Raw genomic sequence first — 23,028 nt, 5'->3', positions numbered from 1 at the left:
TGCCGTTGAATACATGGTTAATTCTGGGAGCAAGCTTATTTCCTAAAACTTGAGGGACCTGTCACTGAGATCCTCCCCTTCCCCCATGACCTGGCCTAGATCTCACCCGGAGCAGCTAGATCTCACCTAGACTAACCCAGCTGCCTGGGTGTCACTGGGTGACTTGTTAAAAATCCAGATATACTGGGCCCTGCTTTCCAGACATTCCAATTCAGTGCCTCTGAGTTTAGAATCTGTAATTTTTGTACTCCCCACTTCCGCATATATAAAAGTGACATATGATTGCTGTAAAATCAATACAAAAGAATACTAAGGGGAAAAGGTCTCCCTCCGCTTGGCACCTCCACCCCCCTTGTAGATGTAGCTATTTTTTAACAAATGCTTTTATAACTTTTCAGATATTTTCTGTGCATATCCAAACACATATATGTCTAAATAGAAAATATATTTTACACAGTTGTTATCATATGCAACTTGCTTTTTTCATTAAAGATATCTTTCCATGTCAGTATAGATATATGGCTCTGCCTCATTCTGACAGTTGTCATTATCTTATTGTAGGGTATACTGTACTTTATTATTATTATTATTTTTTAAATAATTTTTTTCTTTATTTTTCCCCCAAAGCCCCAGTAGATAGTTGTATGTCATAGCTGCACATCCTTCTAGTTGCTGTATGTGGGACGCGGCCTCAGCATGGCCGGAGAAGCGGTGTGTCGGTAGGCGCCTGGGATCCGAACCTGGGCCGCCAGTAGCGGAATGCGCGCACTTAACTGCTAAGCCACAGGCCGGCCCCCAATCCTCTTTTTTTGCTGAGGAAGGTTGGCCCTGAGCTAATATCTGTGCCCATCTTCCTCTACTTTGTATGAGACGCCGCCACAGCATGGCTTGACAAGTGGTGCGTCAGTGTGCTCCCGGGATCCGAACCTGTGAACCTCGGGCAACCAAAGCGGAGCGCGCGCATTTAACTGCTTGCGCCACCCGGCCGGCCCCTGTACTGTGCTTTAAACATTCTTCCTACAAAAAACTTATATTTTACTGATTTTTTTTCACTCTTATCAAGTGCTAAAGCAAAGTAAACCTCCCCAAAGATTAATTTGCCCTGTACGTGAATTCATGGGATAAACTCCTGGAGGCTGGATTTGCTTGGGCAAAGGAAATGCAGATTTAAACTTCTGATGGATGATGCCAAATCACCCATCAAAAAGTTTGTCCCAGTTTGTGATCTCCTTCCAACTGGTTATGCGTATCAGTTTCTTTACATTCTTGTCAATATTATCGCGTTTTAAATGATTGCCGGTCTCATAGGCAAAACATATTTCAGTGATTTTAGTATTTTATTTAAAAAATTCTGGAATATTTTAAACATACAGAAAAGTATACAATATTATGTAGTAAACATGCATGAATCCATCCCCCCAGACTTAACAAATGTTAACATTTTGCCATATTTTCTTCAGATTTTTTTTAAGGAAAACAAAACATTAGGATGAAGTAGAAACCCCCTAAATTGTCTTTCCTTTCTTGTCCCTTATACTTTCCCAAATATGTGCATATATGTTGAGAAATAATATGTAGTATTTTGAGTGTTATATTAGCATTTATATTGATAAATAATAGAGCATTTTGTGTGTTTTTAAAATATGCGTGGGGGCTGGCCCCGTGGCGTAGTGGTTAAGTGCACGCACTCCGGGGCTGGCGGCCCGGGTTTGGATCCCGGGTGCGCACCGATGCACCGCTTGTCAGGCTGTGCTGTGGTGGCATCCCACATAAAGTGGGGGAAGATGGGCACAGATGTTAGCTCAGGGCCAGTCTTCCTCATCAAAAAGAGGAGGATTGGCATGGATGTTAGCTCAGGGCTCATCTTCCTCACAAAATAAAATAAAATAAAATAGGCATGAATAATATATCATACATACTCTTTTGGAAGTTGCTGCTTTTGTTCAGCATTATCTTTGAGCTTCATCCAGGTTGAAACCTATAGGTAGATCTCATTGATTCTTTAGCTGGTGGATAGTATTGCATTGTGTTTTCTTTGGCACTCCCACCCTGTTGCAGATGTAAATATTTTAACGATAGATACAGTCATACACTGCTTAACGATGTTTTGGTCAACAGCGGACCACACATATGATGGTGGTCCCGTAAAATCAGTACCATATAGCTTAAGTGTGCAGTAGGCTATACTGTCTAGGTTTGTGTAGGTACACTCTGATGTTTGCACAATGTTGAAATCACCTAACAATGCATTTCTCAGATTTGTGTGGAGTAATATGTAGAGGCTCGGAGTCAGCCCACGTGAGTTTGATCCAGCCTCTACCACTTGCTTGCTCCATGACCTTGGACAAAGAACCTTGCTGTTTCATTTTCCCCATCTATGGAATAGAGATAATAGTACTACCTACCTCAGAGCTTTCTTGCATTAAATGACCTAATGTAAACTACTTAGTGTGATATCTGGCCTATAGTAAACTCTTAGTAACTACTAGCTCTTTATCTCAGTGAAAACATTAACCCAGGCAGTCAGAGATCTGAGTTCTACACTCAGCTGACTGCTGATGAGCTGCAAAACCAATAGACAAGGAGTTGCCATTTTGGTATAATCAAGAAACCTGAGCGATTTGTTTTCTGCTTTTGTATACCAGCCTTGGGTCTGATACCGATATACTGACCTGGGATTTTATTCTGTCTCTTAATACAGAAGGATCCCTTTCACTGGGGTTTTGTAACCTCTTGGCGAATTGGGGATTTTTGCCTGTCATTTTCTTTAATAACAAGATCTGCTGTGCATATACTCACCAGGCTGGCGGGGATGGATGGCCACAAAATACTTTAGAGGGAACAGAAGGGTCTTTTGAATCCGTATGTTTTAACTTGTTACCCTCCTGCTGGTCCTTTGTAAAACTGGTCAGTTTGGTGACAGAATGTGAGCCTGTGAGTGCCACGCAGGTCACTCACCCATGTCTGGAGTACAGCCTGGTCTTTCCTGTATCCGCTCAGGTGGAAGGCAGGTTTGTGCAGCCAGAAAGAACACACCTCTGCCCTCATATCAGGTGGACACAGACCTCACAGATGATTTCCCTACTGTCCCATGCCTGATTGCCGAGATGGCCAGCAGTTACCAGGAAGGAAGAAACCAGACTGTTCATCTTGCTGTGTTCTAGATGGGAAAATAAAACCTTGACCACTAGTCCTGCCTCTGTCACTAACCAGGAGAAACCTCAGTATCATCATCTGTGAACTGGAGTCAGTAGACATGTTCAGCCTTCATCACACCACTGGCTATCAATGCAAGTGAACATAGCAGGTATTTGGAAGATTCCACAGACCCTAACCCTCCAGAAGGCAGCTCCTGTTCCAGACATTCTTAAGATTTGAAAGAATAGAACCAGCTTAAAGCTCACTGGTTCTCTCAGCATATCTGGGTTTCACCTCAGACTTCTAAGAAAGCCCTTATCTTTGAGTGTGGAATTTCAGACAGATGGGGAGAGTTCAGTTGGGGAGATGTTTCAAGGTGAGACTCTGACACCAGGCAGCCTGTGTCCTGGTTCACAGGCAGTGTGAACTTGACATTATGCTTAAGTGAAAAACAGAGTATTGTGCTATTTGTGCTGCTTGGGTAATTAATGTAAAATGTATCCCGTTTATGCTGAGTACTCTGATTATGGCAAATGGGAACTTGGGTTCTAATGGATTTCTCTGATGGAGCTACCTGGGGCTTCTGGTCCACTTGGACCAGAAAACGCTCTGCAGAGATTTTTTTTTTTATGTCCCCTTAATTTTCCTGCCAGTAAGGTTGAGCAGGAGAAGCAGTTCTGGTCTGTGAGTCCATAGACTGAATCTCAGTAGTAATCCTCCACTATTCTCTTGTGATCTGATCTCTTCACTGATCTGCTTTCCTCATTTCTAAAGTGATGTTGTAGGGCTGGGTGTGAATGAGAGAAGCCCCCTTCAAGTGGGGAGGAAAGCACATAAAGAGATCCAGTGAAAGGGCTAAGTCCTATGTTAGGAATGTAGAAAGTGCTGTGGGAGCACAGGTTCGGGTTTTACCTGTACAGCAGGGGCTGGAATGTGGAGGGGAGAAGGTGACGTTTGAGTTAGGCTATAAAGGGTGAGGCTGGGACCAGAAGGCAGGGAAATAGGAAAGGCATCCCCATGCCAGGAACAGACTGTCATGATCATCTGTCCCTAAGGTGCCCCTTTTAACTCTGGCCTTCAGATGCTTCCTCCTCTGTCAGCCAGGCCTTTAGTCACGTAAGTGAATTTGGAAGGTCGATTTATTTATTTTTATTTTTTAAAATTTTATTTATTTATTTTTTCCCCCAAAGCCCCAGTAGATAGTTGAACGTCATAGGTGCACATCCTTCTAGTTGCTGTATATGGGATGTGGCCTCAGCATGGCCGGAGAAGTGGTGCCTCGGTGCGCGACCGGGATCCGAACCCGGGCCGCCAGCAGTGGAGCGCGCACACTTAACCGCTAAGCCACGGCACCGGCCCTGGAAGGTCGATTTAGATTTCCTTTTCCAGATGAGGTTTCTCAGAGTACCAGAATCCATTTAATAAATTCTCTTCCAGGAGCAAGTTCAGGCTTCCTTGGTATTTGGGTTTATTTCTGCATAGGTGAGTTTAGCCTTGAGTAGAGGTTTGGCCCAGAAAGAATATTCCAGGATCAAAGGGAAGCTCACCTGTGCTTATTACGTATTGTCACATCTGTTTGTTTCATATTCTTGCTGTGGGTAAACCTTGGCTTTAGGCCAGAATGAGCCTTGGGGCACCTTTGTTGCTGTTGTACCTTTTCTTGTGGTAGTAGACTGGCCTTCTCACAGAGATGTGCCCTTTCTCCCCTTAAAGGGAAAAGAGCTATCTGAGCTTAATTACTATATAGATTATGGTGCCTTAAAGAGAGAACCAAAGAAGCTGGCTTAAACAAGACAGAGGTTTATTTCCCTCTCAGGTAAAACTGCAAGCTTCCTCCAGTGGCTCTGCTGTGGCTTTATGAAGTTGTCCAGGGCCAGCCTTCTCCTCACTGTTCTACTGGTCCTAAGGTGTTACTCTCCTCTTCATGGTCCAAAATAGCTCACCACTTAGCCTATCTTTCAACTGCTGAGTAGGGAAGGGTAGGGCATGCCTCTTTCTTTTAAGGGCACAACCAAGAAGTGCCACACATCACTTCTGTTCATACCTCATAGGCCAGACAGATGTATCTGGCCACATCTCACTCAGGGGAAGGTGGAAAATGTACTCTTTTCTATGGAGGAAGTGGAGAAATGGGTATTGGAGAACACATAGCGGTCTCTGCCATATGAGCAAGGCAGAAAAATGTAGTGCTTGGCAGGGGGGTTTGTTGGAAGGCCCTTTTACGCTGATGTCTGGGTGGGATCCGTGGTGGGGGACTGATGGGTGATGAAGCTGGGAAGGTAGACATGGTGAAATGATGGTGTTAGGCTGGGAGCACCACTTCCTCTGATAGGCAGTGAGTATCCCTCTAAGATCATAGCCACTTCTGCTCTCTCCGTCAGCTGCCATCCCCTCGTGCAAGTCAGAACATACTGTGGTCACTGCTCGTCCCGGCTGTGTGGCCGTACTCTGTGGTGTACAAGCAGTTCTGCCATAGGTGAGGGTGATATTCTTTCTTCTTCCCTTCTGGAAGCAGCAGTCTGATGATAGTTGTCCTTCTGCTCTCATAACTCGGTGATGATCTGATGGAGAAATAGGGAGTAGGCTGTACAGAGGGAGCAAGAAGGGTTCTGGTGTTTCTCCTGATGGCTACCTGCAGCCTGAGGAGAGAACAAGTGCCCATCCTGGAAAAGCCTCGCCCTCCTCAGGTGACAAGCTGCTCTCTGATCTAGAGCCCTGGCAGGAAGTTGCTCTTTGTCCAGCCAAGCCTGGGCGTTTGGGAAGAAGCTCTGCAGCCAGGTACATGTTTTGTGGGTCATGGAACAGTTGGTCAAGCTGTTCAAAGAGAGAGCTGACAGCAGACCAGCACTACTTTCCAGAGACAGAGTATTGCAAGCAAGATAATAACAGCTCACATTTGAGTACTTGCCATGTGCTGGGCACTGTTCCAAGTTCTATACTTGTATTGTTTCTTTTAACTCTCAAAACAAACCCGATGAAGCGGGTACTATTGTGTCCACTTTATAGGTTAGAAACCGAGGTGCAGATGTGATGAATTAACTTGAATCACTATCTACACATCTAGCAGGTGGTGGCGTCATGATTTGAATCTAGTTGCAGAGCCCATACGCGCACCTCTAGGCTCTGCTGTCTTAGGATTCCAGGAAGGAAGCCCTGCCCCTGGACCCCGCAGTGGGGAATAGGAGTGCCTCCCTGCAGGAGACTTCCTGTGCTGTTGGGTAGTCTGACTAAACTCTGCCTGTTGATACCTCGTCTGCTGCTGTTCCTCAGGGACTCACCTGGGTTAGCTCAGTCCCTGCTGGGCAGTTCTCCCTGTGAGCTCTGCCACCTAAGCCCACGTACGACTTCATGTTCTGTAGCCAGAAGCTAGGGGGAGCCTCTGAAGGCTTTCTCTCTTCCCTCTGTGTTCAGAGAACACAGGCTTCTATAGAACAACTTCCTAGAATATCTCCTTTTTATCTTCATTCTCTACTCCTCTAATTGAAGCCTCAGGATAGGACTCTTTAAAGCCTGATGTGACCACATTTCTGACCAGCTGCAACACTTAGGATGCTTTTAGTTACGAGTAACAGGAAACCCAGTTCAAATTGACTCCACAAGGAAAGGGATGTGTTGGCTCGTTTAATAGGGAAGTCCAGGGGAGGTACTGCTCCAGGACTGTTGGTTGAGGACCCAGTGTCTTACCGTCTCACTTCTCAGTATTGTTTTCAGGTTGGATACCCTTGTGGTCATAGGATGGTAGCCAGGCTATCATTTAAGGCTCCGTGCTGCTTCATTCATGTCTAACAAGAGAGTAAGAGCATACCCTTATTATAAACATTGGACCAGGGTTTTAAGTTGGGGTTGGATTAGTCCATTCCTGTCCCTGCCTTATGAACCAATTGGCCCAGGCTCAGATTGTCTAAGCCTGTCACTTTTAACAAGGGGCATGGGGTTTACTCTTACTGGTTTACCTGAATGTGGAGTCAGTCCTGTCCAAACCCCTTAGATGCTGCACAATGAAGGAGGGGTTGAAGAGATTCTAGGAGATACCCACGATGTCTACCACACCCAGCAAGCACAAAGTGAAAGGAGAAACCTGCATAGCCAGGGAAGAGGTGGTGATGGTGTTGAACTATACAGCAGATCCATGTCCTGTATTTGTTTCCTATTTCAGGGACAGTGCACAGGGCCTAAGACTTGGAGGCCCAAGACCTCTAATAGGTCTGAGTTCACCTTTGCTACACCAATTTATGTGATCCTGCAGCTTCTCTGAATTTCACTTCCTCCTCTGTAAAGTGGGAATAATGTTAAGGTATAGCTGTATTTTATGCAGAATTGAAGTTCGCCAGTTTCAAGTTGTGTGATATAACAAGTCTTATTTTATGTACAAAATTTGAATTAGTGCAAATCCCAAGAAATTGAGAAAATTCATCAATCACATGATTTCAAAGGTGGTAGGCCGATAAGATTGTGTTCATTATGCCTTCATTTTATGGGAATATTAATCATGAATTTTGTGAATTTGAATAATGTGGAGTCTTCAGGAATCCCTTGTATGGAATGAATTGCCCCATCCTTCTCTTACTGCCTATCAGGTTCTGTAAAGGATATGATGTGTTTTATAAAATGTGAAATGCAGAAAAGATTGTTCTTAGAGAAGCCCGAAGGAACTCCCATACTTAGGTAATGACTGAGTATGCCCTGGCATTTGGCAGTTTATACCTTACATCTTGACCTCTCTGTCTCGAGGATCTAGGACCTACGTGATATCTCTTCTTCAGCTGGTTCTGTTACCAATTGGGTTACTGCTGTCAGCATTTCACTAAACTAATGGGCACAGTTACTTTAGTTTGGAGGTCATTAAAACCTGAGTTTACAAATCAAAAGCTGGATTGGGCAGCAGTTTCTGTAGGTGTGTGAGTGAAAGCACATCAAATCGTATCACTCCTTTGCTCAAATCCTTGTAGTGGCTCCCTAAGTCACTCATAGTAAAGGCCAGCTTCCTTACAAGGCCCTACATGATCTGCTTCTAGCGCACATCGTCTTCTCTCCCTCAATCTAATTCTAATTTGAATTTCAATGGAGGCATATAGGCCTCCTTGCTATTTATTGATTTCAAATTCCAATTGTTCATTGGTAATATATGGGAAAGCAATGGACTTTTGTATATTAACTTCATATCTTGCAAGCTTGCTATAATCACTGTTAGTTCCAGTTTTTGGTTTTTTGTCAGTTCTTTGGGATTTTCTACATAGACAATCATGTCTTTGCAAACAAAGACAGTTTTATTTCTTCCTTTCCAATCTGTATTTTATTTCATTTTTTTGTCTTATTGTACTAGCTAGGATGTCTAGTATGATGTAGAATACGAGTGTTGAGAGGGGGCATCCTTGCCTTGTTCCTGAACTTAAGGAGAAAGCATCCAATTCTCACCATTAACTGTGAAGTTAGTTGTAGGTTTTTTGTAGATGTCTTGTATCAAGTTGAGGCAGTTCCCCTCTATTCCTAATTTTCTGAGAATTTTTATCATGAATGAGTGTTGGATTTTGTCAAATGCTTTTTCTGCTTCAGTTGATATATGATTTTTCTTCTTTAGCCTGTTCATATGGTATATCACATTAATTGATTTTTTGAATATTGAACCAGCCTTGTATACCTGGAATAAATCCCACTTGGTCATGGTATAATAATTCTTGTTATATATTGTTGGATTTCAGTTTGCTAATATTTTTGCATTTGTGTTCATGAGAGATATTGGTCTGCAGTTTTCCTTTCTTGTAATGTCTTTATCTAATTTTGGTATTAGAGTAGTGCTGGTCTTGTAGGATGAGTTAGGAAGTGTTCTCTGTGCCTATTTCTCAACCACTGAAGGCCTGCTCTTTGAGTCTTTGCACTTGCTGACCCCTGCCTGGGACACTCTTCCAGATCTTTGCAGGTTTCGTGCTCTCACTTCTTTCAGGTCTTTGTTCAAATGTCCTTTTCTCAGTGAGGCATTCTCTGACCACAGATTATTAAAATTGCAAATCTCCTCTCATCCTTACTGTCCCCCTTTCCTGCTTTATTTTTTCCACAGCACTAATCACCTCCTAAATACTATATAACTTAACCTGTTTTCCACCCCACCTACTAGAATGTTACTCTGTGAGGGTGGGGTTTTTTGTCTTTTTTGTTTGTTTGTTGCCGTATCCATTCTCCCCAGAATGGTGCCTGAAACATAGTAGATGCTCAAATATTTGTTGATAAATGAAGTTAAACCGTGACTAATAACATGGTTGTAGCCAAGAGAATGTGCAAAAATGAGTTCTATTTTTATATTTGAGGAAGACTCTGTTCCCAGGATCAGAGGAAAGTAAATATTATTGGTGGCTTTTATAAAATTCAGGAGGCATTTGACCATATTTTGCTAATCAGCTGTATGACCTTGGCTAAGTCAACTCATTTCTTTGGGCCTTGGTTTCTTAATCGTAAAATGAGTATTTTTGTAAATTAGACTAAGGTCTTTTCTAGAGTTCTTGTTCATTGAACTTTGTTTCCCAGTGCAGGGTATTTTTAACAGGAAGGGAGCTTAGAGACCCTTAAGTCCTATGTTCTTTCACCAGTAGATTAACTTCTGTCTATAAAGAGCCCATGCTTGCCAGCTGATAGGTGCAGCCCACTGTCCTCTCTAACTGTATCCACCCTGATGCCCATTCAGGAGAGGGGCTTGGCTGGCAGTTCTGACATGGTGCTGGAGAGCCAGATGAACCTACTTTTAAATATCTGTGTGATGTCAAGGAGGTGCCTTTACCTCACCGAGCTTCAGTTTCTGCATCTGTAAAATGGGAATGAGACACACCGGTCGTTGTTAGGATTAAATGAGATGTTGTGGTTTCTTTGCACACAAGTGGTTACTTAAAATCAGTTGACTCTGAATGCTTACCCCACCCACACCTGCTCTGTAATAATCTGGATTCCACATCAGAATCACTTGGAGAATGTTTTTAAAAAATCCTGATGCCCTCAAAAACATTATGCTAAGTGAAAGAAGCCAGACACAAAAAGTCACATATTGTATGATTACATGTATATGAAATGTCCAGAGTAGATAAATCCGTAGAGACAGATGCAGATTGGTGGTTGCCAGGCGTTGAAGGGCAGGGGGCTGGGACTGGGGAGAAACTGCTTAATGGTAAGGGGTTTTACTTTGGAATGATGGGAGTGCTTTGGAACTAGGTAGAGCTGGTTGCACAACCTTGTGAATGTACTACATGCCACTGGATTATTCTTTTTTTACAGCTTTATTGAAGCTTAATTGTTGTGCAGTAAACTGCACATATTTAAATTGTATAATTGGATGAGATTTGACGTATGTATGTACCCACTATTACCACAATCAAGATAATAAACATATCTGTTACCTCCCAAACTTCCCTCATGCCCCGTTTTTTTTTTTTTTGTGAGGAAGATCAGCCCTGGGCTAACATCCGTGCTAATCCTCCTCTTTTTGCTGAGGAAGACCGGCTCTGAGCTAACATATATTGCCAATCCTCCTCCTCCCCCCCCCCCCCCCCCCCCCCGCCCCAAAGCCCCAGTAGATAGTTTTTATGTCATGGTTGCACATCCTTCTAGTTGCTGTATGTGGGACGCGGCCTCAGCATGGCCGGAGAAGTGGTGTGTTGGTGTGCGCCCGGGATCTGAACCCAGGCTGCCACTAGCGGAGTGCGTGCACTTAACCACTAAGCCACAGGGCTGGCCCACCTCATGCCCCTTTTTAATTCCTCCTTCCCACCCCTCCCCTATCCCTCAACCCCAGGCAACTACTATTCTGCTTTATGTTACTATAGATTAGTTTTCATTTTCTAGAATTTTATATAAATGGAATCATGCTGTATGCACGAGTTTTTTTTTTTTTTTTTTTTTTTTTGTGAGGAGATCAGCCCTGAGCTAACATCCGCCAATCCTCCTCTTTTTTTTTTTTTTGCTGAGGAAGACGGCCCTGGGCTAACATCGGTGGCCATCTTCCTCCACTTTATATGGGACGCCGCCACAGCATGGCTTACCAAGCAGTACTTCGGTGTGCGCCCGGGATCCGAACCAGCGAACCCCGGGCCGCCGCAGCGGAGCGCGCGCACTTAACCGCTTGCGCCACCGGGCCGGCCCCCTGCACGAGTTTTTATCTAGCTCTTTTAGGCATACTTATTTTGAGATTCACTTATGTTGCTGCATATATTAATAGTGCATACTTTTATTGCTGAAAAATATTCCATTATATAGATACACCACAAATTATTTGTTCTTTCACCCGTTGATGGACGTTTGGGCACTTTTCAGTTTGGGTGATCACAACAAAAACTGCTGTGGGCGCTCATGTGTGAGTCTCCATGTGGACATATGTTCTCCTTGAGTGAATATCCAGGAGTGGAATGGCTAGGTCACAGGAAACATGTATGCTTAAGCACTTCTTAACATCTAAAAAGGCCTGATCAGTTATTTGAAATGCTACAAATATATTTGATAAGATAGAAAAAACAACTGGATTTTTGCAATGGTGAGGCTACAGTTAACTGTGAAGACTGTGATCTCAATAAAGTGGTAGGTGGGAAGCTTTTAAGAATGGAATTAGGAAAATCTGTGAAGTGAGAATTTTGTTCTTTTTTTCTTTTTCTTTTTTTTTTTTTTTTTTTGAGGAAGGTCAGCCCTGAGCTAACATCCGTGCCAATCCTCCTCTTTTTGCTGAGGAAGACCGGCCCTGAGCTAGTGTCTACTGCCAATCCTCCTCCTTTTTTTTTTTTTTTCCCTTTTTCTCCCCAAAGCCCCAGTAGATAGCTGTATGTCATAGTTGCACATCCTTCTAGTTGCTGTATGTGGGATGCCACCTCAGCATGGCCCGACAAGCCGTGCGTCGGTGCGTGCCTGGCATCCGAATCTGGGCCACCAGTAGCGGAGTGTGCGCGCTTAACCGCTAAGCCACGGGGCCGGCCCCTGAAGTGAGAATTTTGGATGAGGAGTATTGATAACTTAAGGAGTTTTGCTGTGAAAAGAAGCAGACAGTAAAGTTGTGGTATTTGGAAAGTGTGAATTGCTCCTTTTTTTTTTTTTTTTGGTGAGGAAGATTGGCCCTGAGCTAATATCCTTTGCCAATCTTCTTCTTTTTGCTGAGGAAGGTTAGCCGTGAGCTAACATCTGTGCCCATCTTCCTCCATTTTGTACATGTGATGCCACCACAACATGGCTTGATGAGCAGTGTGTAGGTCTGTGCCCAGGATTCGAACTTAGCCACCAGGCTACCAGGCCGGCCCACTGCTCATTTTTAAATGGTTGATTTTATGTTATGTGAGTTGTACCTCAGTTACAAAAAAAAAAAGAGAAGTATCAAACAAAATCCTGTCACCCAGGTCACACCTCAAGCCAATTAAATCAGAATGTCTGTGGGTGGGACCTCGGCATTCACTTTTTAAAAATCTCCTCTGGTGATTGCAGTATGTAGCCAGTACTGAGAAGCAGTGATCTAAGTAGGGTTGGCAGACTTTTTCTGTGAAGAGCCAGACAATAAATACTTTAAGCTTTGAGGGCCGTAGGGTTCTGTCTTCACTACTCAACTTTACCATTGAAAGGTGAAGGCCGCCATAGTCAACATGTAACAAATGAGCATGGTGTGTTTCAGTAAAACTTATTTACAATAATAGGCAGTGGGCCAGAGTTTGCCTGCTCCTGGTCTAAAGGCTAGGTGATGGAGGAATGGTTCCAGACCCCTAAAGGGCATGGAAATTGACCTCCCAGGCAGAACCAGACCTGAAACTCTGTTCTATTGCCCATTTTAGTTCTTCTCATTGGACATGCTTAATTACTTAAGAATAAACATCTCAGTGTTGAACACAAAATGTTAAAATGCCAAGACTTAAACTTGTGTTTAATTCTAGCTGCAAAAGATAAGGAAAAGAATAAAGAAAAGAAATTCAAAGAGTTTGTGAGAGTGAAGCCAAAGAAGAAAAAGAAAAAGAAAAAGAAAACCAAACTTGGTAATTTTTCCCCTGAGTTGTTACACTTGGGTTTCCTTACCATCGGTGGGGAGGGGTTGCTTTCTCCCCAGCCCTGGCCTCTGAGCCTGGAAGGGCCAGCAGGCCTTTACTGAAACTTGTGGCTTCAGCCTAGTATGGGCCCTGGCAGGGGAGGAGCCCACTCAGCCCGGGTGTTACAAGGCCTGTTTGGCATTTATAAAACTCCCCCTCTTGCTGCTTTGGCCAGTGTCCCCTGTCACAGGGCAGAGCATATGAAAGCATCATGATAGGAGAGGATATGCCGATGAACGCCTGTATTTGTTTGCATACACAACTTGTAAACACACGTCTCTGAACCCTTTCAAGAAAGGATTCAATTCTTGAAAAGTGTGTGTCTAGCCCCCACAAAAATGTTGGTTTTTAAGAAAATTGGTGTTCCAACCTTGGGAGCTAAAGGGATGCCATGTTTTACTCTCAATGTATATTCTGGCTTAGAAAAACAGTCTTGTCAGAAAAAGGGGAGAGGGGTAATGGTGAGGAGGAAGCTTTTGGTTTTGAGGTTCTCTGAGGTAGCTGAAGTATTAATTCCTACATTTGTCCTCCACACCCCTTTATAGTTGAACTGCACCTGAGCCTTTGGGCTGTTTGAACAGCAGAGCTGTTGGTTGGATGGGATTGGTTATTGAATGCCCTGATGGTGTCTGGGGTTGCTAATTCCTTCCTGATCCTGTTCTTCCAGAATGTCCCTGCAGTGAGGAGATCAGTGACACCTCCCAGGAACCTTCCCCACCCAAGGCATTTGCTGTCACCAGGTGTGGGTCCTCACAGAAGCCTGGGGTCCATATGAGCCCGCAGCTCCATGGCCCAGAATCTGGAAACCACAAAGGGAAAATGAAAGTATCCGGTAAGGAGGCTCTCTGCTCGCTTGATGGTTTGTGCAGCACTATGGTCTGAGAAGGCTGGACTTATGTTGATATTGTAATCTACTCCCCAGGCTGTCTGCAAGTATAATCTATTGTATTTTAAAAATAAGAAGTACATCAAATAAAACAAAGGCCATTAGCTGTGTCTTCCCTGAACTCCCCTTCTTTCCAACTTTGATCTTGGTTGAATGTCTCTTAGGTACCTCCAAGCCACTATGTCTATAACCAGATCCATTATCCTCCATCTCCCTGCACACCTGCCCCTCCCATTCCTTGTTGATGGCCTCTGCATCTAACCTGGTTGCTCAGGGGGAAATCTGAGTCAACCTTGAAGCTTCCCCTTTTCCAGCAACTTATAGGGTGGTTGTGAATTTAAAAGGAGTTAATGAGTATATGGAAAGTACTTAGAACAGTGTCTGGTACAGAATAAGTGATCAGTAAAGATTAGCTGCAGTTATAACTAATCAGGCACCAAGACCTAGTAATTCTAGTTCTGATTATTCCTAGAATCTGCCTCTTCCTCATTCCCCACTGTCTACAGAGTTTTAAAGGTGGCTGTGGATACAGACTTGACTGTAAGCCAGGTTCTGGCTGGATGGGATGAGATTGAGGAACATATTTGAGTCATTGGGGATGATGATCTGTATGGTTCATGGGGAACTGTAGCTCCTCTGCCAATGTAGCTCCTCTGCGACCCTGAGCAGCCGCTTACCTTGGGCTTTACGCTCAGTAAAATGAGGAAATGGAGTTCAGGTCACTGCCAGGCAGCATATATCATTTGGGCTGTTACTAGATGACAGGCCCCAGGAAATTGGAGTCCCCATTTACCAGCTCTGTGAAAGTTTGTAGAGTGGGTCTGTAAGGTCATTTCCACTCTTGACAATCTAGGGTTTTTAAAATTTTATAACTGTAATTTAAAATAGTAACTGTTGTTTTTTCTTTTCTCTCAGAGGAGGATAATCTGAGTGAGTCCTCTTCTGAGAGCTTTCTTTGGAGTGATGAAGAGTATGGCCAAGACATCGATGTGACCACCAACCCAGATGAGGAACTCGATGGGGATGAACGCTATGATTTTGAAGTGGTCCGCTGCATCTGTGAGGTCCAGGAGGAAAATGACTTCATGATTCAGGTAGGTAGAGCTTCCAGGAGACAGGTCTAGAGAAGCACAAACTGGTCCTTGGAGGGGATTTTGAGGGACAGTAGTTTGAGGCCAGTAAAAACAAGGAGTCACATCACAAGTCCCAGATAGGCAGTATTAGCAGCAGCAGATTGAGCTTTGCTTTTTGGTTCAGCTCTGAATCTCAGGCTGGTGTAAGTAGCCTATTAACAAAATAAGAGAGGACTTGAAGGATCATTGAGTCTAAACCTCTCATGCTCTGCTTGGGGCAGCTGGGACCCACAAATGGGAAGCGCCTTGCCTGTGGTCACACAGTGAGGAGTTGAACAGCAGGGACCCAAATCTCTGGATGGCAGTTTAATCATCATGTGGACCCATACCTTCTCTTTGAGGTAAATTTTCTTTATGGCCCGAAGAAATGGAGGCCAGTTTTATAACTTGTCTGTTTCTTGTTCTTCATTTTCTGGCATTTGTATCTGTCATCTCCATCTCTGGGATGTGCCTGTGGGTGGGTCTCCCTACCTGCTTGGGGAGATATCACTGGCCAGCACCTGCTTGCCTCTGGCCCTTCTCTTACTCTTAATCACAGTTCTGGTGGAGGTGACTGCTGTCTGGCTGACTCCACAGTTTGTCATAAATACCCTGTGTGTCTTGGCTGGCCAGGGAACCTGAGTTGTTTAAGTAAGTCATGGTTATACTGGTTAGGGTTCTTTTGGGGGTAAATATAAATATTGTTGGCAAAACAGGATGGGTCCTGGAATCCAGGGGCAGGGATGCAGCCAGGCTCTGGAGCCCAGAATTCCATCTTCAGGGGCTTGGTCTACCCCTTTTCCTGCTTCTCCCCGGAGTCCACTTGGTTCTTTTTCTTTTTGTTACTGGCTTGTTTTCTTGGAAAATGCAAAGTGGTCACCCACAGCCGCTCCCCATCCCCCTAATTTTATGTTTTTGTATTCAAGAGACTAGCTAGGCTGAGGTTAGAATCTCAGTCTCAATTCTAAGTTCCTAGGCAAGGAATTCCAGTCTGGTTTAGATCAGATATTAGCCTTTGGAACAGTCAGTTGTGGCCAGGAGGAGACAAGGTTCATGGTCAAATGCCCACCCTTGATCTAGTCATCTGGTCTGGTGGTGGTGGAGGTTGGGAGTTGTGGACAAGGACACGTTGTACAAAATGGCTGCCTGGGGGCTGGCCCCGTGGCTTAGCGGTTAAGTGCGCGCGCTCCGCTGCTGGCGGCCCGGGTTCGGATCCCGGGCGCACACCGACGCACCGCTTCTCCGGCCATGCTGAGGCCGCGTCCCACATACAGCAACTAGAAGGATGTGCAACTATGACATACAACTATCTACTGGGGCTCTGGGGAAAAAAAAGGAGGAGGATTGGCAATAGATATTAGCTCAGAGCCGGTCTTCCTCAGCAAATAAAAGAGGAGGATTAGCATGGATGTTAGCTCAGGGCTGATCTTCCTCACCAAAAAAAAAAAAAAAAGGCTGCCTGGGACCTCCCTCAATTATCATGTGGATGGGGTGGGAGTAGGAGTTGCCCCAGAAAAGGGGGTGGCTGTCTACCACCCGGTACAAGTCCTCGGAGTCTGTTGAGATTCTGTGAAAAAGGCCCAGACCTCTTAGCCTGCTTTCCGTGTTAGAATTTTGTTTGTCTGTCTTTATAAGTGCTATAGGTCAGCATGGCCTCGATTTTTGAAATTCACTTTTGGATCTTGACTTAATATACAGTTGGATTTCTGCCTCTTTTCTTTGAATTTGTCTTCTTTGTACTCTACAATCTCTTTTCCTTTGATTTCTGGAAACATTGGGGCTTTGCCATAGTTTAAACTTTCAGAAGGACCAGAGAGTGAGTAGGCCTGCTTGCTTTCATTTTTTATTTCCCAGTGCTTTCTTTTTGGGGGGGAAAAACCTTTTACTTTGAAATAATTATAGATTCACAGGTGGTTGCAAAGAAATGTACAGGGAAGTCCCGTGAACCCCTCTCCCGATGCCAACAGCCCACACAACCACAACACAATATCAAAACCAAGAAATTGATATTGGCACAGTCCATAGAGTTTATTTAGATTTCACCAGTTATACATGCATTCGTCTGTGTATACATGTAGCTCTGTGCAGTTTTGTCACAAATATAGCCTTATGTAACCACCACCACAATCCAGATACTCAAGTGTACTATCGTCACAAGACTCCAATCATCTTACCCCCTTTATACCACACTGTTATGAGAGGTTTGGGGATTCGATCAGAGACGTAAAAGACACTTTCCACTCCAAACAAATGGACTGAAGGTATATTTTATTATATAGAGGATAGTAAAGGCGATAGTCTGCAAACAGATCCAAATAGGTCAAGTATTAAAAGGGAAAAAACATCAGCCCGACTGGAAAGGGAAAACACCCACATCGGCTGAAGAGAAATGACACAAATCAATCCGGAAAGAGAAACACCAGGTTGACCGAAAAGAGAACACATCAAATTAATTACTTTACATCAAATCAGTTACTTTATATCAAATCAATTATTCATAACATTCATGCCCCACTGCCGGGGGAGCCCTGTCAATCGACGTGGCTGGGCAAGGATCATATGTCCTGGGCAAGGAGTCCCTTCCACAGGTGGAACTCTCACTAGGGCTCAGTTTCGGCAGTTTTTATATCATCAGTAATTTTCAGAGTAAGCAATTACAGAGTTTGCAGAGCAAGCATTCAGTGTTTCCATGCACAAATGGTTATCAGTGGCGTACGTGCATTGAGCCCCTTGGTTAACGTCCCAGCCCAGCAGTTGTGTACGTGCATTGTTTTCTTTGGTTATTGTCTTAGCCCGGCACAGATGGTCAGTCCATCCCGTGCTATGACGCTCCAAGAGCCTTGAAATGTTACAACTTGTAACTCCCTCCGTGGGAGAAGGGCCAGTTCCCACCACGCAGAAAGCAGCTTTTATATTTTTTTTTGTGTTGGTGGCTGTAGGTCAATGGAGCGGCCAAACATGGCTGTACTCATGTCAAGACATATTTGGCCGTGGCCGTCTCCATTAACCATAAGACACCATATGCATAGACAATGAACTTTGTACACAAGTACATAAGGCACATCCAAGAATCCAAAATCCAATGACTACAATAATTATAAAACTGTCTCACAATAAAGGACCCAAACCCCAAGGTAACCAATCAAATAACCCCTTAGAATATGAAATGTTATTAACTTGATCTTGTAAATCATGTACAGGATCAAAGATAACATTAGATAAGGTAACATTTAGGCCTAACAAACTAGCTTGTAGAAGTCCAGATCAGGCCCCATCACGGAGGGTAGCAGAAGGCAGGGTAATAGAGAAATTATCTGATATTGCGAAGGTGTTTGTTGTTTCTGAGACCAAATTTTTCGGCCATTTATAGTCCAGGTTATAGGTCCCACTGGTGTAGAGCAGTTGGTCTAACAGTGCAGGGTCAAAGGTTGTCCTACAGAGGCATTAGTTGGTGTATAGGTCTGCAGCAGACATGGAGGTGTAGCACGGTATAGCGAACATAGCAGGAATATCTATTCACGCAAAGAAACAGAATTTTTAGGAACATGATATAATTGTTTATTTCCTGGAACATAACTATGAGTGTTGCAGTGGGCCCTTGGGCTATTATTTCTGTGGCATGGGGGGCCGCATTGGGTGGATGTGTCATCCACATTTTTGTTCCAGGTTTTCATCCATCTGTAGACCCAAATCCTTGTATTCCTCTTTTAGTTAATTTACTTGGAGGTTGTCCTTGTGACACATTTGAGTCAAGAGGGGAAGCACCAATAATTGTCCCATTTGTTCCCCAGACTCTGCAGTTAGTACTGTGTCACTACCATTATATAATATAAATTTTATTTCTCCTTGGTAATCTGGATCAATGACTCCTCCCAGTATATCAATACCTTTTGCTGCCAGTCCAGAGCGTCCTTTTAACAAACCAAAGGTATTTTTGGGAAATTGTACCCCTATCCCAGTAGGGACTATAGACTGCTTCTTAGGGGGCAATTGAATAGAATGAACAGTAGATAAATCCAATGCAGCCGCTTCGGCCGAGGCACGAAAAGGCGGTTTAGCAGACTGAGTCAGGGGCCAATAGGTTAAGGTCATAAGCTCATGAGTGGCGACTGCCACTTCTGTAATCTTTGTTGGTAACAACCTTGACAGAGGAGTCTCATTAGGGCCTAGTGGCCTGTTATTTAACACATTTAGAGCAGTACTTAGATGGTTGTGTCACCCCTTTAATGAGCCATGATCAAGTTTCCTCAATTGTTGTTTAAGCAATCCATTCATTCGTTCTATGAGGCCTGCAGCTTGGGGGTAATAAGGTATATGATAAATCCATTTTATATAATTTTCCTTGGTATAGGTTTGAATCAACTTACTTGTAAAGTGGGAACCGTTGTCACTCTGAATTTGCCTTGGTGTTTCATAATATAACTTGATTATATCTAATAATTTTATGGCACTCTGTTGGGTGGCCACTTTAGTTGGCATAGCCAATAAATAACCAGAATATGTATCAACAGCAGTGCAGGCATAAGTATAGCCACAAGAATTTGGCAATGGTCCAATAAAATCTATTTGCCAGGTATGGGTGGGAAATAATCCCTTTTGGGTATGACCTTGGTAGGGGTGTGGAACTCCCCGTTTATTTAATTGTTGGCATAACTGACATTGTTGTACTGTAGTGGCAATATCATCATGGGTGACAAGGATTCCCCTTTGTTGTGCCCACCTGTATGAAGCTTGTTTTCCCAAGTGTCCACTCTTTTCGTGGACCCATTGTGCTACGCTTGGGTTGTGCATTGCATGAATCTGCATCAGCTGATTAGCATGAGAATTATGTTTTCGTTCTGCAGAAGTTAAAGAACTGTGAGTATCAACATGAAATACAGTAACAATCGTGTTTTGACATCATAATCATATGTCGTTCCATAATTTTTTTTCCCATATTTTTTTATCATTAATTTTCCAATCATGTTTTTTCCATTGTGGCATCCACATTGTCAAACCTTGTGCCACTGTCCACGAATCAGTATATATATGATATTGTTGCCCCTGTTCTTGTTGAAGTGCTTGATACACCGCATAAAGTTTAGCATATTGGCTATTTATATTATCTCTGGTGGTGACAATTGTTTGTTGGGTGGATGGGTTATAGGCAACTGCTTTCCATTTTTGTGAGCCCGATATCATTTTGGCAGAATCATCCGTAAACCAGGTATGTTTTTGTTGTTTTTTAGTCAACTGATCATATGAGACACCCCATTTAATAGGAGATTCTGTTATATCAGTCTTAGGTGACACAGTTGGCTCACTGCTATATTGAGACACTTGTTCATGCAATAGAGACAACCGCTTTGGGCCAGGTTTGGCCCGGTCTTGAATATATGATTTCCATTTGATGATATTAAATTCTTGTGCATGTCCAATTTTATGAGTAACAGGCGTGCTATGAATCCATTGCATGATGGGTATTTGGGGTCGCATAATTACCTCATGTCCCAAGGTAAGGCCTTCTGAGTCTATTAGAGCCCAATAGCAGGCTAACAACTGTTTTTCAAAAGGACTGTATCTTTCACTGGAACAGGGAAGCTTGTGACTCCAAAATCCCAGAGGATAACGTCGGGCACCTTGTTTTTGCCATAGACTCCAGCTGGCATATTGATCAATGATATCTATCTGTAACTCAATGGGTCCCGGTTTAATTGGCCATAGATCTAAAGCAGTCTGAATAGCATGCTTGGTTGCTTCAAAAGCTTCTTTTTGTTTTATTTCCCATTTAAATTTATATTTTTTCTGGTAACTTTATAGAAAGGTGCAAGGAACCGACTTAAATGTGGAATATGTGCCCTCCAAAATCCAAATAATCCAATAAATTTTTGTGCTTCTTTTTTGTTGCAGGGTGCTGTAAAATTTAATATCTTTTGTCTAGCTTTAGGTAAAATTTCTTGTTTTCTATTATTCCAAAGTATTCCCAAAAATTTAACGCTTGAACGTGGGCCCTGAATTTTAGCTGGATTAGTTTTTCATTCATCCTCCTCAAGTGTGTCCATTACTTTTTTTAACTGTTGTTGTATTCTTTCTTTTTTATTTCCTTGGATTATAATATCATCTATATAATGTACTATTTGGACATCATCAGAAGTAGGTACCTTTGCCAAGGTTTCAGCAACCTGTCGATGGCAGATAGTGGGATTATGCATATATCCCTGAGGAAGTCTAGTAAAGGTATATTGTTGTCCCAGCCACGTGAAAGCAAACTGTTTTTGGACACTTTTAGGTATAGGTATGGTGAAAAAGGCATTAGCCAAGTCTATGACTGCATACCAAGTGCCTGGATAACATTGCACTTTTTCTATAAGAGTAATCAAATCAGGGATGGCTGCTTGAATAGCCAGAGTCACTTTGTTTAACTCTCTGTAATCTACAGTCATTTTTTATGTCCCATCACCTTTTTTAACAGGCCAGATAGGATTATTCCAGGCTGTAGTTACTCTGCGAAGGACTTTTATAGCCAAATAATCTTCTATGGTCTCAGATATTTCTTGTTGTCCTCCAGGGATGCGATATTGTCTTTGATTGACCACTTGTGTGGTAGGTGGAATTTCTACTTTATGATGTAAACATCCCACAATTACAGCATTAATATGAAAAGACAAAGCTCTAATAGCAAATTGGTATTGTCCATCAGCCAAATTTAATGTCAATCCTTTTAGAATATCAATCTCAATTATATATTCTGGTATTGGCACAATCATAACTAGATATGTGCATCGGGGTAGTTGCCCAATTTGCATAGAAAGATTAGTGGTAACTGCCTGGATTTCTTTTCCTCCCAATCCAGTTATCAAAATTGATGTACCTTGAAACTTAGTTGGATTCCCATAGATAAGGGTGGCCTCCGCCCCTGTATCTATAAGTGCCTGCACACTAGTTGTAGATCCATTCTTCCAAAATATTTTTATTGGTACATGTGGTCTAATATCTTTTTTTATAGTGGCACTAATCGATACAGAGGTTTGGCCTTCCCCTCAATCACATAAGTCAGCAAGAAGAGGATCCGAGGGAGGAGGTGGTGCACTAGGTGCAGTAGGCACTGGGTTGGAAGCATTCTCTATATTGTCCCTTCTATTCATTTGTTTTATATTCAGCCCTTTTTCTTTATATAGTTTCCATAATTCTCTAGTGTCAACTCCATCAGTTTGGTCTTTAGGTACTCCTGCCTGGAGTAGGGCCAAAAACATATCATCTCGAGTCATTTTATCCTTTTTAAAGAATGTTTTTCTTTTTTCCCTTCTTGGAGAGTTTTCAGTTGTCTGTCAGTCTCCCAAGTGTGCTAGCTGTATAATCTTATCTGCAAGTGTTGATATAGGGCTTTTAGTTTCATTCATGAGAAGGGTTGTAATTATTTGTATGTCGGAGGTGCAGTTTTTATCAACTTGTTTCGCACCTGGACACTTAAAGTCATTTCATTTAAAGCTTTATCATACCCCAGAAACACAGCCCGTTTCATGGTTTCTTTTTTCATCTTTTGGACACAATCTTTTAAAGTATACCATGGTCTATTAGTGTTTGGCCACATATCATCCGTGGGGTATTTATCTTGAGCTCCTTTTACTGCAAGAGCCAATAAAGTTGTACCATTAGTGTCTTGTCCACGATCATTTGGGGGGTGAGCCTTCATGTTCCAATCTTTGAAAGCTCCCCGTATTACTGGATCATTGGACAAAATTACAAATTTAAAAGCATCTCCTGCATCCAGATTAATTCCTGTAGCGCCCATATCATATAGGCGAACAAGCCAGGTTATAATGGCTTCTTCAGGCTTTCGTGTAGCCCGGGCTAAAATATCAGAAATTTCTTGTTGGTTAAA

General features: G+C 43.0%; 1 protein-coding gene across 3 annotated transcripts in view; it reads left to right on the top strand.

Annotated features, from left to right (window-relative positions):
* Positions 1 to 23,028, top strand: part of PHF20 (PHD finger protein 20) — a 152,043-nt gene that overhangs the window by 99,178 nt on the left and 29,837 nt on the right. For all 3 annotated transcript variants that reach the window (XM_058562789.1, XM_058562788.1, XM_058562786.1), the window contains 3 exons: positions 13,020 to 13,118; positions 13,837 to 14,001; positions 14,971 to 15,149. In XM_058562789.1, the coding sequence (XP_058418772.1) occupies positions 13,020 to 13,118; positions 13,837 to 14,001; positions 14,971 to 15,149 (443 nt within the window). The remainder of the gene's footprint in view (positions 1 to 13,019; positions 13,119 to 13,836; positions 14,002 to 14,970; positions 15,150 to 23,028) is intronic.

This window comes from Diceros bicornis, chromosome 19 (assembly GCF_020826845.1).
Source record: "Diceros bicornis minor isolate mBicDic1 chromosome 19, mDicBic1.mat.cur, whole genome shotgun sequence".
In the NCBI taxonomy this organism is placed as follows: Eukaryota; Metazoa; Chordata; class Mammalia; order Perissodactyla; family Rhinocerotidae; genus Diceros; species Diceros bicornis.
This window is presented reverse-complemented; position numbering and strand designations above follow the sequence as displayed.